This window comes from Mesocricetus auratus, unplaced genomic scaffold, assembly GCF_017639785.1.
Source record: "Mesocricetus auratus isolate SY011 unplaced genomic scaffold, BCM_Maur_2.0 Super-Scaffold_100003, whole genome shotgun sequence".
NCBI lineage: Eukaryota > Metazoa > Chordata > Mammalia > Rodentia > Cricetidae > Mesocricetus > Mesocricetus auratus.
In genome coordinates this window covers 55,282,776-55,299,480 of record NW_024429188.1, presented here as the reverse complement: position 1 = coordinate 55,299,480, position 16,705 = coordinate 55,282,776, and the positions used below count along the sequence as shown (strand labels likewise).

Sequence of the window (16,705 nt, the reverse complement as noted above, 5' to 3'; positions counted from 1 at the left end):
GATCCCCCCAAGTAGGGCTTCACCTTCCCTGGGGAATGATGTGGGGATTGGGCTGGGGGTGAGGGGGGCTGGTGGAGGCACAAGTGAGGGGGAGAACTGGGATTGACATTTGAAGCATGTGTATTTCTAATTTAAATAAAAACATAAAAAAGAAAAAAATTAAAGAAGATACCAGAAAATGGAAATACCTCCTTGCCCCTGGATAGGTAGGATCAATATAATAAAAATGGTAATCTTGCCAAAAGCAATTTACAGATTCAATACAATCTCCATCAAAATCCCAACACAATTTCTCACAGACCTTGAAAGAACAATATTCACGCTTACAAGAAAAAACAAAAGACTCAGCATAGCTAAAACAACCCTGTACAATAAAGGAACTTCCAGAGGCATCACCATGCCTGACTTCCACCTCTACTATAGAGCTATAGTCCTGGAAACAGCTTGGTATTGGCACAAAACAGACAGGTAGACCAATGGAATCGAATTGAAACATTTTCTTTGGGTACAAGAATATATGAATATATGCATTTATATTTTTATTAATAAACATAGTTCATACTCTTTACATACTCTTAGAAACTTGATAAACAACTTGCCAAATTTGACAGATCTTCTCTCTCCATCCATTTTGTTATATTTTAAACTCTTTTCTGGCCCAGTTCTTCAAAATACCCACCTGGTCCCAACTATCACAGTGTGGTCTATCTGTGATATCACAGCTATCTCCAAGGCACAATAGATCAGTGGATAGGCGCCGTCATTACAGGGGAGATTGGTTTTCATCCATTCCCCACATCAGTCTACCCATGAGAACTGCAGTACATACATTTTAATATGTACATACAAAGGACTAGTAGACAAGTAAAACAACATCTTTTGATAAAATTATCATTTCCTTGTTTTATAAATTTAAAAAAGAAAAGAAAAATTATTATTCACCACAGTAGTTATTGATACAAATCACTATTGTTGCATATACCTGGACTTATAAATATGTATATGCATGACTATGACTGTACATAAATAAGCAAACACATCTTTGTAAAAACAAATTATCACAGCATAAAGCTACTGAGAATGAGGAAATGGTCACATGAGACACTGTAAAATTTGAGAAGTGATGATGTATATTCATAGATAATGTCACTCTCTGTTGCACTATGAACAAATAAAGTTTGTGCTTTTTCATGTGCAGGTAAGTAAACAAGCCAACTGAATATTATTTTGAATTAGGTATCAGTGTATGTGCCTTCTCATACAATCAACATATACTGTATTTCTTTCATTCATTATTTTGTTATTTCATAGCCCTGTGACAGCAATACACAGTCTCATTAATTAATATTAAGAGAAAAGATACTGTCCACCCTTCTTCCCAAATTTCATTCTGTTCCAATACCTTCCTCAGTACAAATAAAATTATTCTGCTCTTTTGAGACTTGAAATAATCCTGATGCTATGGAATGGTTATATTAGACAGATAATTTGACTTGTTTTTCACATTTACTGATTTTGTCTTATAAATTAAGCTATGAAGAAATTCCTGATAATTTGGCATTATTATGAAGTGTATATTCCTTAAAATATGGAAAACTAAGAATGAATCACTTCCTTTTCTCCCTCAGTTCCTCCAAAATATGCATATCTACCTGCGAGTAGTGGCTCTGCTTAAGACTGCACAGTGCATCCATTTTAACAGAAGACTGCTGACTTCCTTAAAAATGAAAATAAAATCCCTTCAAGTTTCTACCAAGCAATCTATGACCTGTGAATTAGACTTGCCATTCCAGGCACTTCTAATACAGAAGTCAACCAGTCATCTAAACTGTAATGGTAGAATTAGAATTTCAGTTCTGGTAGATGAATCTGTCTTTGTGAAATGGTTCAATCTCTCCGTACTAAACTCTGTTGATGGATATAATCAGACCATAAACAAGTGATAATTTTCAAGATCTTTTCTCACCAAACATATTATTTCTAGAGTCCCCTCCCAGGATTCTTTTTAAATGGTTTTCAATGTGAAAGAGTCTCTCTCTCTCTCTCTCTCTCTCTCTCTCTCTCTCTCTCTCTCTCTCTCTCTCTCTCTCTCTCTCTCTCTCTCTCAATCTCTCTCTCTCTGTGTGTGTGTTTGTGTGTGTAAGAGAAATATCAACTTGTGCAATGGTTCATGGGTCAACATGTATTTTATTAGTAAAATTTTAAATTTTAAATCTACAAATCCAATGAAGTAAACATAAAAGTATCATTTAGAACAATACAAATTTGTAGTACTTTGTATCAAACTAAAACATGTACGTAAAATTATGTCATAATTGATGAATGGTTACTAATTAGTACAACAAAGAAGAATAATTATTAATTATTAGAACCTTTTAATGTAAGCATTCATTTTACTATTACTTGAAGACACTTATTCAATTTGAATCACTAAAAACATATACCATAGAATATGAATCCAAGTGGGGCTGTGGTGGCTCACGCCTTTAATCTCAGCACTCAGGAGGCAGAGGCAGGCAGATCTCTGTGAGTCTGAAACCAGCCTGGTTTGGTCTACAAGACCTAGTTCCAGGACAGCCTCCAAAGCCATAAAGAAACCCAGTCTCAAACCCCTCCAAAAGAAAATAAATCCATACAAATAATACATTTTTATTTATCAATGAAGACTACTCTACCATTTCTCCTTATAAAATTCACAGACTAACCACAACATATAAGATCACCAAAATCATAATTTAACTTTTATCTTATTGATGATTTTAATATTAGATTCTGCTATAAATTAAAAATTAGCATAGACCTTACCCATCACATTTCCATTCAGTTGGACTAAGACTTATTAATTCTTCTGAGACTTTAAAGGACAAATATAAATAGTTAAATAATAAATAGATGTGATTTAAATAATGAAATTGATGTACCTCTTTCAGTCATCCTGCAGGCCAGAATTCACATTTTCTGGATATAATTATCCCTTAGCCACAAGAGGCCCTTTTGTTCAGATTGAAAATATGACCATTAGTTGCATCCATTCAAGTGGAACAGTCTACATTTTGTAATATTTTCATAAATCTCTTGCTCAAGCACGATTTATGTTGGAAAGATGTGTGATGCGGGGCATAACTATAAAATCGTTGATTTTTCATATGTAACTGTGTTTATTCATCCCCTTGAAATGTGCCTGCACTAACTGATGTTCAAGTTTACCTATTTTTACCTATTCAGAGACAAGAAGGGAAAATTCTGCATTTGTCCCTTCAAATTCTCAAGCTTTTAGAAGAGAATGAGTCATAGCTGCCCTTGTGTATTAGCTATGGTTAATTGGTTATTTCAAGTAAGCCACATGATTCAAACTTAATTCCCCATAAAAAGAAAAGCTCTACTGTAAATTGGGTTCACTTTGGACAGACTGAAAATTAAATAATAGCACCAGAGAGTTTGATATCACTCTCACTCTTGTACATAGTTGTGATGAATTTCAGAAAACAGAGTAGACCATTTTATCTCTGCATCTAGACAGAAAATTCCAGCTCACACAAGTTCTCTTAGAAATTGCTTCTCTTAATGTTTCCCTTGTGTAGCACCCTTTGTGCAAATTGCATTCATTTGGCAATGTCATGTTACACATGTATACTGGTAGCAAATAATCCTCCTAGTGCTAAGTTCCAAGCCTTGAATTTGTTTTGTAGAAGCATCCTGCAGAAATATGATTGGATTTTACTATAGCCTCTTATTTTGATCTTGTTCATTTCCAAAACTCCTCAAGCTGTCGGCCAATGAAATGAAACATAATTCCTGACATATATATGAATGGAGTTCCAAAAGCAGCAAACATGAAAGACCATCCATATTTTATATCAATGAGGACATTTTCTGGAACACACTTATTGCTCCTTTCAGTAGATATATATTTTGGAAAATCAACAGCATATTCCTTCCATAGTACAAACAGGCTGAGAATCAGGCTGAACAGGGCCCCTGTGAAAGAAAAGCAAATAAATAATGTGGGAAGTACAAATGGCAAAATCTTAAATTCATTTTCTATACCATAAAGAAATTTGACAAATGTTAACCCATAAATTTTTATTTTACATTTGAGAAACACATATTGCATTATATTATCTATACTTTTGAAATTTAAAAATCACAGACTAAGGATGTGTTTTCTTTTACCTCTGTACACCAGCATTTTAGTATTCCATGACTACTTCAAATTGAACTGCTTTACATATCATGAAAATAGGTAATGTATTCCTTATGTTCTCTGGTTGTCACTCCAAGATGCCCAAATATATGTAATGTACTCAGTGTTTACTTTTTCCAATTATATATATATATAATTTTTGAAATTAAAAATGTAATTTTGAAATTAAAATATAGTTACCACATTTCATTCACCCCCTCCAAACCTTCCCATTTCCCTCTCTTGTTCTATTTCAAATTTATGATATCGTTTCCTTTAATTACCATTGCTACATGTACATACATATATATACATAAATATATAAATACAACCTGCTGATTTCATTTAGTATTGCTTGTATATATATATATATATGATTTCAGGGTTGGCCACGTAGTATTGGATAACCAATTAAGGGACTCAATCCTGGAAAATACTTTTATCCTACTCTCAGCATTATCAATTCGCCTAAAGTTATTTTTATTTATTTTATTAGTTGTGATTTTAATATAATTACATCATTTTCCCCTATCCCTTCCTCCCTCCAAGTTATCTCATATACCCCTTGATCATGTTATTGAAGTTCATGGCCCCTTTTTTTTTCATTACTTGCTAATGCATATATATGTTTTTGTGTATATATGTACACATATATTTCTAAATACATAAATAGAACCTTCCCAGTCTATATAATGTTACTTGTATACATGTTTTCAGGGCTGACTATTTGGTGTTGGATAACCAGTTGGTGTGATAGTCCCTGGGAAGACAATTTCTCCTGCTCTAAGCATTCCTTAGTTAACTCTAGTTCTTCTTATAGGGTAGAGGTCTCATGGTTTTTCTCCCATCTGCTCAAACATGCCTGTTATTTTTTTCTTTTTCAGATCATGTTATTGAGGGCATGTTGGTTACTTTTAACAAATTATTGATCTACAATGTTCTATGCACATTTTAATACATTTAAAAAGAGCTCACACTCACACACAAAACTGACTAATACTTTCCCTAAAACTCCAAACCAATATTTACTGTGAACTGTAACATGAAAAATAAAAGACCCAATCTTCAAGCTGAAGTTCAGAAAAACAAAGCAGCCAGCCACTAGCTTCCTACCTCCACCTCAGGTTGAATGGGCTGATCCTGTCTCCATGAGCTCTCACCAAGCTTCAAACTATACCATCTCCTCAGCGTGCCTGGAAAATGAATGCCTCCTACTGACTACTGAAGACCCTGCTTCTATCTTTTATACCCATCTAGTTCTGGATTAAAGGTGTGTGATCTGTTGCTCTTTTAGATTGATTCAATCTCGTGTATCCCTGGGTTGCCTTGAACTCAGGGAGATCCATCTACCTCTTAATCCTGAGTCCTAGAATTAAAAGTGCGCACCACCACCTCCTAGCTTCTGGCTGCAAGATTAAAGGTGTATGCCTGGCTTCTATGGCTAGTGGCTGATTTGCTTTCTGAATCTTCAGGCAAGTTTTAATAAATTGTAAATAATATCACTACAAATCTATGTCATATGTAGATTAGGTACTGTGCTATTTTGTTTGTTACTATTTTCAGTTGAGATATCACAAGTTCCAAATGATTGTAGATATCTATACCTTACATGACCTAACAGTGTCCTATATATTGCATTTGCTCAAAAATAGTGACAGAAAATGTATCACTATTAATTTTGTTGTTTTATTAAAAATGAATAGATTATTCTCATAAATATTACAATAATTTAAATAACTCACTAGTCATCATATCCATTGCTGTCAATAGATGCATATCACTCCATATAGTTTTAAGTGAAGTTAAAATTATATTATACCAATGGCATTTTAACCTAAAAGCTTGAAACCTTAACAACAGAATTGCAGGGATTTGTAGAGTATTTTTCAATTTATGAAATACAGAAGATAATCAGATATAGAAATTTTTCACAAGCTGAAATCATAAATCAGCTCCAGGCTGACTATTAAAGAACCACATTCACTGTTATCTGCAACATCTGTAATGCTACATGAACAGCATCAGCCTTGTTAGACAAATGAATAGGATTTCTGAAGGACTGAAACATGCATAACTCCCTTTGCAAATTTCATGTTGCTAGATACACAGCACTCAAAAACAGCCTTCCATGGCTGAGGAGATTATTTAGTGGCTAAAGCACTTGTTTGGGGTGCAGTATGAGGGCTTGAGTTTGAATGCCCAAAACCCACATAAAACTGGGTACAGTAGCATGTACCTGTAATGCCATTCACCCTATAGCAAGAAGAGAGGTGAAGAGCAGAGAATGACTTACATGAAATGGTGGGGCAACTATCCCTCAGTTCACAGCCAAAAAACCAAAGGCACTATCACAAACAAGGTGAAAGGTAAGGATCAGCCCTGAGACTGCTCTCTGACCTCTACACATGCACTGTGGTAAGTGTGCACCTGCAGTCACACAAATAAACATACACAAACATACACACACACACACACATCACATACACAAAATAGAAAATTCAGTCTCCCTTTCATTTTTTCCTCTTGTATTTCTTGAGTTTACCTGAGTTACGTTCATCAGGCTGTCATCATTGCTTGTTATAATCTACTTCAAAACTTTCAAGGGTAATATGTAGGTGTTTATGCCCCCAAATAATGTTTGTTATAAATAACTGGATTTGTGAGCTTGATTAAATAATTATATACCACAGCCACAAAATTTTATTAAGGGATATATTTAAAACACTAAATGCTGTACAAAGCGTGAGACATGTTGGTGCTATTAATATTACAATAAAAGTACTATATAAACTCATGAGATTTTGAAAAGCATTTTCAAAATTAAATAAAATGTAAAGAGATACTGGATGTTTAATTGCCTGGGATACTGTATAAACAATTTAATCAATGGAACTTGTCTTTGCTATCACAATTAAGTGTATATGTTGTGCCACAAAATGTAAGTACACATTTAATGAAATCAAATGTATAATATAATATGAAGTAGTTTTGATACATACCTAATAAACACTTGAAAAATTAACTACAATTCTACAATATGACCAAATCCCTTGCCTTTCCAAGCATTGTATACTTAATATATGATTGTTTTGTTACAACACAGTTCTTTGATAATATTTTTGAAGATCTCACAGTAAAGTTATTCAAGAAAAGAATACATTTAATTTCCTTTTAATATTAACTTTTGTGTCCAATTTAGTATTAAGCTGAAATTTTCCAATTTATCCAAAATGCAAATTCATTAGAAGCAAAGGTCATTCTTCTCATTTAGTAAGTGAAGATACTATGGGTGGCAGAGATAATTCAGTTATTAAAAGCATATCCTGCTTCTGTAGAGGAGTTAAGTTTATTTCCCAGCACCCACATTGGACACCACATAGCTGCATATTAGCTCCAGGTCCAGAGCATCTGAAGTTCTGGAGACTTTTAGGAAACTGGAAAGGATGTGAGAAGATGGGATAGGGAAGGCTGAATAATAGTGTTGCCAAAATGGGCATGATGAAAATATGTTGCATGCATGTATGAAAATCTGATAAGTAAACCTATCATTCTGTATAAGTAGTATACACTAAGAAAATGTAATATGTAGTAACAATTTTTACATAATTCTATCATATTCAATTTTATGCTACATCCTATGGAAATAACACTAAGAATAAATGGGGTAGAAACAGTGCTCTTGGTTATGCAATGAATGGAAATCTTATGAGTTATTTTTTAAGGAATTAAATATCCAGAAATTTTATGACAGACCACCATAAGGATTAAGAACTTTGCATTTACCCAAAATACTCTACTAAAAATGCTACTGTTTTATTTTTTTAGTTTATAGTGAGAAGACATTTTTTGCATATGAAATTCCTGAAATTAAAATGTTAAATACTATCTTCCCCAAAACATATATGTTAATTATAGCATTGGCTGTTAGTTTAAATTAAATGTAACAAATAAGCAATTTACATTTATATACAGTTTTGTGTTTAAAGTACCAATTAGTCAGCCATAAACAAATTGTTGTAGCCATAAATTAATAGCCACACATTCTTCAGGAAATACAATACATCCATAAGAATGTAATTAAATCTTTATTGCTCTTGTAACTTTAAATTAAATTAATTAGAAGGCAAGTGAACCTCATTAAACATCCTTCTCACAATTAATTCATGTTTTATTAACATGCAATACTAACTTGAATATACTTAAATGAAAGAGTAGTCCTTTGGGGCACATGACAAATATATGGTATTAAAATGGTTTGGGAACTTAGGAAGAAACTCTGTATTTCTCCAGTGTTTAGACAGTATTTTAAGAAGAAATTCAGTTATTGCATTATGTATTCATTTATATGTCATGGAAATTGACAGCTCTTGGGTGAATACCAATGGTGTGGTAAGAAATCAAATGAATTCTTTCATTATTGATGAAATCAAAATAATCTGAGAAGAAAGGATGAATACATTTTCCGAACAGAAGAGTTTTCTTCTCCAATATCATCATTTTTGTCATGTAGTGTTATCTTCAAATGGTTCAGATTGCAGATAGTTAATTGGATGGGATATGTATATACATACGTATATATAAATATATATGCATATATATAATACATATGTGTGTGTGTCTGTATATGTGTGTAATGTAGTCCAGGAAAAGATTAGATGATTACTAAGGGAATATGAGATTCATTTGTCCTTTCAAATGACCAAGAAAAAGTCCCCCAAACAAGCACACTCAAGAACAGTAAACAAAACTCTATATCACCTCCAGCTAACAACACAATTTTTAGAATGATGTTCCTTCAGTTCCATGCAGAAACACATACATTCTGACACCTTTCACAATACCCAACTAAACTAAATGGATTCTTAACCCATGCAAATGTCCTGCACATTTCAATGTGCAATACACATTTTAATAGTTACAAGCTATGCTACATTTAAAACTATAAAACTAACAGTATATATGTATATATATAGTTAGACATATCATGTGTGAATATTTTCCCCAATCTATGGGTTGCTTTTTCATTTAATTAACCACTCTATTTGCTATAAAGAACATAAATCCTCTCAAGTGCTAGAATTATGTACTACCACTCCTGGATTAAGATTAAGGTACATTATAAGAATAAAAAAACATAAATAAGCTTTTTTTTGGTTTTTACGAGACAGGGTTTCTCTGAATTGTTTTGGAGGCTGTTGGTCCAGCCCGGCCTCGAACTCACAGAGATCTGCCTGCCTCTGCCTCCCGAGTGCTGGGATTAAAGGCATGTGTCACCACTGCCCGGCCATAAATAAGCTTTTTAAATGGGCAAAATATCTGGAATTTTCCAGGTTTTCAGAAAAATATGTTTATTCCAAAGTATACATATGAATGATCAATAGGTTCAGTGTCACTGATAATCAGGTTAGAATCACAAGCTGTGTAAATAAAAATACAAGATGTTACTTCATACCTAGTACAATTATCTTAAAATGATAAAAATTGGCAAAATGGATGGAGAAAAGTAAGCATTTGTATACTGTTGGTGGGAATGTGATTAATGAGGGCATTATTTAGAAAACTATGTACTCTATGAAATACTAAATAGAAGTACAACCCAGAAATCCCTATTATGAGTATACAAAAATGCTAATGGAGTCAGTTCTGTCTGGAGATCACATACTTCCAACATGTAATGGCATAGGACAAACATAACCACTCCAAAATGTAGGGAAGGAAGCATAACAAGGAAATACTTGATCAAATTAAGACCTAAAACCATCTGGAAAAACTCCCAACTGCATCTCCATGTCTGATGTCAAAATGCTCCTCAGACCTCCAACTCCATGCAGTTCTATTGACTGCAACACACTTCTTTATCTGGAGCTGGTTCCACTTCCTGTTACCAGCTTTCCTCGGCAGGTATCCCATGACCCTGTTATCTCCAAAGTCTTGGGGTCTCCAAGGCAATTCAGACTTTACTTTCACAGCTTCACACAATGACTTCTCTAGGCCTCCATTCAGGGGCACCCCTAATACAAGCCTAGCTTCAGCACCTTTGTTTAGTCATGGAAGAAGGTTCCATAATGCCTTACTTTCCATCCCTTACTCTAAATTCAGAACCATGTAGCTGAAGTTGCCAAGTTCTGCTGCTTGCTCCAATTGGAACATGGACCCCTCATTCAATTATATCTTTACCAGCTTTCTGTTTTTCTTCACTGCCTAAGCTTGGCTATTCTGAATCTTGATCTAGACTAGGCAGACCTCAAACTCAGAGATAGGCCAGCCTCTGTGATCCCAGTGCTAGAATTAAAGGCATGCACCACCACACCCACATCTAAACTTTTCTTTAATTTCTTTTCTCTAGTTGGAAACTTACCTGCGACCCTTGCCCTGGGGTCACCACTCTTTTTTTTAATGTTTATTTCCTTGAACACAGGACTTCGCTCCATTCTACTTCCTAGTGCTCCTTTTCTTCTCAAGTTTACATTTTGTAATTTACCTGCTCAGCTTGCTCCTTTTCATTCTAGATCTTCATTAGAGTTACCACTAGTAACCACACAACGGAGTCTATACTAGGCTGTTATGAGATTTCTTCTGCCAAAGGAATTAATCCAAAACTCTTTACTTTTGCCTCAGGCAGACTCTTCAGACAAGGGCAAAAGTCAGTCACTTTCTTCACCAAAATATCACCAGAATAATCTCTAAACAACATATTAAAATTCTTCATCTCTGAAGTATATTGACCCAGGCACCCACAGTTCAAATTGCACTCAGCAACACCACACCATCTCCAACAGGGCTACCACTCCCATTAGTGCCACTCCCTTCGGGGCTATTTTCTTTCAAACCACCACAAATAGTGCCCAAATAATATTAAGACTATAGGTATCCCTTGAATATGCTTTCTTTAGTTTGAGTATGTACCCACATATTAGCAATTTTCTTATTGTTGGGACCAAATACCTGACAAGGAGTGCAAGTAGAAACATTGTTTTGACTCATTTCCTGAGTTCAGTCTCTCGTGGTGGGGAAATTATGGAAGCAGAATCTTGTTCTTTCTATTAATCCTCTCTGAAATGCTCACACAGACAGATCTAAAGGTGTAGTACCTTAATTTCTTAAGTGTTTTTTACTCTAATCAATGTAAAATGAAGTTTGGCCATCAAAATCAACTGGAGGAACTTCTGTCTATATTGTTGCTACATTGTAGCATAAAAAGGAAAAGACACAGAGACAGATACTGGGGTTCAAGCTTCAAGATGAAGATCAGAAAAGCAAAGCAGCCAGTCACTAGCTCTTCCTCTACCTCAGCTCAGACCAATGGGGATATCCTCAAACTGTTCCCAACTTCACTGCTACTCAGATTCATGCAGACTGCTATGCTTTCCGCAATGTGGCTAAAGACTAACTCTCAGACTTAATGCCTCTAACTTTTATACCCCTGAAATCTTGAGATTAAAGGTATGAACTCTGATTCACTCTCCAGTAGCCCAGGGTGGTCTTGGTCTCAGATATCAGTCTACCTCTTAATCCTGAGTCCTGGGATTAAAGGTGTATATCACCATTGCCTGATCTCTATGGCTTGAGACTGGCAATCTTTAGTAAATCAGAAATAATATATCACCATGTTTCATTTTTAAATTTTTGTGAAATGTCCTTACTGTTTTCCATAATGCTTGTACTAATTTACATTTCTCCCAAAAGGGTATAAGGGTTCCCTTTTATTCAAATTGTGTTATCTTTTTGTATATATAATAGCTGTTCTTTATGGGATAAGATAACAGTTCACTTTGGTTTTCAGTTAACAATCCTTAATAATTGATGATGTTAGCCATCTTCTCATTTAAGCATAATATACTTCTTTATTTTCATATGAAAAGTAGTATGCTGCATACTTTTTAAATTTTTGAGTTTAGTTTGTGCAGCTAATTTTGTTAGTTCCTTTCCTGTTGAGTGTTTTTTCTAGTATTTTCTCTCATCTAGTATATCGTCATTGCATTCTGTTGACTGTATTCTTGAATGTGTTGGAACATTTATTTTGATGTAGTCTTTCATCTCATTTTTTATTATTTTCTTTCCTGGAGCTGAGAGATCTCCAAAAACTCATATCCAATTCAATTTCCAGAGATTTTTCTCTTTGTTTAGTTGTAATAGTTTTAGAGTGACTAGACTTACATGTTGAAACTTTGATCAACATTGAGTTGAATTTTTGGATCCATGTCACAGAAGAGTCTGTTTTCATAAGACTGACATTTCACTCCTTTGTTTCAAGTGATTTGGATACGGCTAATTATTGTATTATTTCTGCTTCTTGCTAAATGATTCTGTGTTGATGCCAATGGCAGGTTGTATTGAGTATCTTAACTTCAGAGTACATTTTGAAGCCTGACATTGAAATACTTCTGGTTTTATACTATTTGCTCAAGTATCTTTGTTTCTTTGTGGTTGTTATAGTTCAATCTAAATTTTATGATTGCTTTCTCTATTTCCTCAAAGAATGTCATTGGTATTTTGATAGATATTGCATTGAACCTATAGGTTGCTTTAACTATTTTAAAAAGTAACAATTCTAAGGCTGCAGAGATGACTCAGTGGTTAAGAGTCTATACTTCTCTTACATAAGATCTGAGTTCAGTTGCCAGCAATTTATGTCTACGGACTCACTAATGTAACTATTGTAAATGAGGTTGCTTTATGCTTTTTATTTCATATACTTCACTCCTGCGGTATGGAAAGATTACTAATGCACTGTGGCAATACAATATTTTGAAAACATACCTTAAATTCTAAGACACCAGAAATTTGCTCAACCTCAAAGCCAGAGTCAGTAATATACCTTGATGTCTCCTAAGATTGGGGAGGTTGGGGGGAGGACACAGGAGGAGGGGAGGGAAATGGAGAGGGACCTGGAACTTACTTGTGAAGCAACTTTGTTTCTTATCTATATTTAAATTTAAAAATAAATAATAAAAAAAGAAACTAAAAAAAAATAAAACCTTGGAAATTTGCTTTATATGTAGTTTTGCTCTTTTGGAAGAGAATTTTTACCTTAAAAACATCTTTAAATCATAAAAAAGAATACTGTTATCATATGGTACTATCCTACTATGTATTTGTCTGTTTTTTTAAACCTGATTTCAAGAGAACAATGTAATAGTTGGTGTTATTTGCATTGGATCATCCATGTAATCAGTTTTCACAATAGATGTAACCTTATATTATCATTTGGTGAAAATGGAAAATACAGAGTTTGAAAGTAATCTTCCAAGAATACATGTTGAACACATTAGATATATATATATTGATTGATACAGGGACAGAGTCACATGACAGTCTTCAGGAAAATATAGATTCATACTCATACACTTAATAGACAGAGGACAAAAATAGCAAGAAGAAATTTCAAATCTGGATTTTCTCTTAGTTAAATGATTCAAGGGGGAAAAGTGTTTTTCTGTTTTTCCTTAATGTGACACAAGTACATTATTGGTGGTTCTGAATTAATCATTTATGTGTTAAATCTACTCAAGGCATATCCATTTTTTGGGGAGATATATTATTTTTTTAAAACGATCTTATTTTACACATCAATCCCAGTTCCCTCTCTGTCCCATCCTCCTGCTCCCCCAAATTCTCACAACCCCACCACCATTTTATATACTGAAAAATTTAAATTCATATTTATTTCTAAATGATTTTGATGAAATGTTCACATAATATATATGATCATATTGTCATGATAGTATAATTTAGTATTAGTGTGTGTATACAACAAGCACAATGTTTTGAATTCTATTATGAGCTCTGCAAAATAACAATAAGGGTGATTAATAATTATAGTACTAAAATAAGATCATATCTCTGGAAATGGTGACAATTTTATTGCTTCCTTTTAAATATGAATGTGTTTAATTTCTTTTTTTGACAGATAATTTCATCTAAACCTTTGAGAACTATATTAAATAAAGTGGTACATGGTAGTGCTGTTTTGTCCTAAATCAAATGCCTTTTAGTATATTGAAATGTTTGCTATCTATGCTTAATTTGTCTGGGATAATTTTCCTGCGCATTGAATTTTATCAAGTGCTACAATTCAAATGGTTCTGTTAATTTTGTCCTTCTTTCTGCTGATATGTATTACATTTTTGTGTAAATATATTAAATAATTTGTATTATCCCTGTGATTGTGTGCTCTTGGTCATGACAATTAAACTTTTGGATGTGCCTGGATTTAGTTTCTAGGATTTTCTTGGAGAGTTTTGCATTTATTTTCATTGAGGATACTGAGTAGGAGTTTTCTTATTCAATTCAGTCTCTGGGCATGTGAAGAATTGCCTAATATTGGGTTTCAATGTTTTGGATCTAGCATTTGTTTTCAATTTTAAGGCTTAAAATAATTCTTCCTGCACCAAATGGGAGGTATTTAATCCCAAGACTAGTGGTTTAGAGTGGATAACTGATTGATGTGTACATCTCATTCTTTCCTAAATTTCTCCAGGATGTCCTTTTGTCTTGTTATTCTACAAGCAGGCACTATGATCTTATTTGATTTCCTTAGTTCTTGTGATGGTAATTTAGTATATGAGTAGTTGTACAACTTGCTATGTCTAGGGAATATTGATTACAGCATGATTTTACACAGACACTATCTTATGTCTCAAATTTTATACATTGGACAGTACACATGGATATGCTATGTTTCCAGAGTCATTAAAAAAGATTATCTTTGCCTCACTGTGTCATATGAACACCTTTAATAATGTTCTAAAAATGGAATAGTTAGCTGTATGTATACATATGAATTGATTTTGGATTTTTAAATTTTCTTCCATTACTCTATCTCATCAATCTTTGTGAACTGAAAGACATTAAATAGCAACATTATTCACAGAACCAGAAGAAATAATTATCTCTAAATTTGAATGGCCTTAAAGTACTTCAAGTAGTCAAACAAAATGAGCAAAAACAGAAAATGTAGATTTATCATTATTTCCTGATTTTGAATTACACTGTAAAATAGTGTTACATTGGCATACTATTATATTTTACCATTCATAAAATCAGCTCTAAATGGATCAGAAACCTTACCATAAAATCTGAAACTCTGATCAAAATACATTGTTTAAATGTATGAAATATTTAAAGTATAAATTAAAACTATTACCCCAAAACTTCTATAAAACAAGGGTAATGCATGCACAACATGATATGCATATAGTTAAGGACATTACAAATACAACTTCCTTCAATTGGGAAACAAGTTAAGGCCAACTATGGGCAAATGGGAGTGATGAAACTGAAAAAAAATAAATACATTTTTGTAGAGTAAAGGAAATGGTCTGTTGAACAAAGAAACACCCTACAGAATGGAGTAAAATATTTAACACCCATATGTCTAACAAAGATGAATACCTAGAATACACAAAAATTCTAAAAACAAAACATCAAGCAAACAAAAAACCCAACCAAACTTGGGCTACAGATCTAAATAGAGAGACTTTAAAAGAATAAACACAAATGTCTAATAAATATTTTAAATATGTTTGACATAATTTATCTATCAGAAAAAGTAAGATTAAACCTACTTTGAAATTCATTCTTGCCCTAGCCAGAATGGCTATCATCAAATAGTAAAATGAAAACAAATGCTGGCATGAATGTAGGAAAATATCAAATTTTGTTCGTAGTTAATGAGAATGTGAACAGGTATAGCTGCTATGGGAATCAGTGTTAGAGTTTCCTCAAAGTCTAGAAATAGAAATAGAACTATCATGGGGACCAGCTGCATCACTCTTAGGCATATAATCAAAGGACATATCCTACAACAGAGATACTTACTCATCTATGTTCACTGATCATCTATTTACAATGGCTGCTAAATTAAATCAATATAGATAACCATCAATGTATAAATGAATAACAAAAATGTAGTACATGGCATTTCATTCAGTTTTAAATAAAAATGAAATTAGTAGGTAAATGAATGTATCTAGAAATAAGCTATACTGAATGATATATCCAAGACCCAGAAAGAGAAACGACACATATTCTCTCTCATATGTGAATCATAGCTTATAAACTTTAGATCTGTGTGTTTAAGTTACAGATTTAGAGTACTTATAGCATCCAGAAAACTAGAAAGGGTCATTGTAGAAGGTTGTTTTAAGAAATGGTGGTTCATAGATCAAAGGTAATGTAAAAGTTGAATGGAAAAAATTGGGGGTATAATTTTATACCAGGAAGGAGGGTGGAAAATGAGGAAGATGGGGAGCAGGAGAGGAGGGTTAACTAAAGTGAAAGGTGTATGAAAAATCCACATGTAAACCCACTATTCAGTAAGCCAATTAAAAAGTGTAAATGTTTTAAAATAAGAGTTAGAATGGATATATCCTCCTTTTCTTGATAATGCTATTCCTTAAATCCATGGATTTTTAAACAAAAATCCAGTGCCAGGTGCATGATACCTTCTATGTTCTTAAGTATTCTTTAGTGGAAAAGTGATCAGTGTTATTTAATAAGTACAAAACTTCTGTCTATAAA

The 16,705-nt window shown here is 33.4% G+C and overlaps 1 protein-coding gene across 1 annotated transcript in view; it reads right to left on the bottom strand.

Annotated features, from left to right (window-relative positions):
* Positions 1-2,587: 2,587 nt before the first annotated feature.
* The window catches only part of LOC110343352 (transmembrane protein 182-like), a 67,574-nt gene continuing 53,456 nt past the window's right edge, over positions 2,588-16,705 (bottom strand). The window contains exon 5 of the mRNA XM_021234653.2: positions 2,588-3,978. Coding sequence (XP_021090312.1) covers positions 3,746-3,978 — 233 coding nt within the window. The 3' untranslated portion in view covers positions 2,588-3,745. The remainder of the gene's footprint in view (positions 3,979-16,705) is intronic.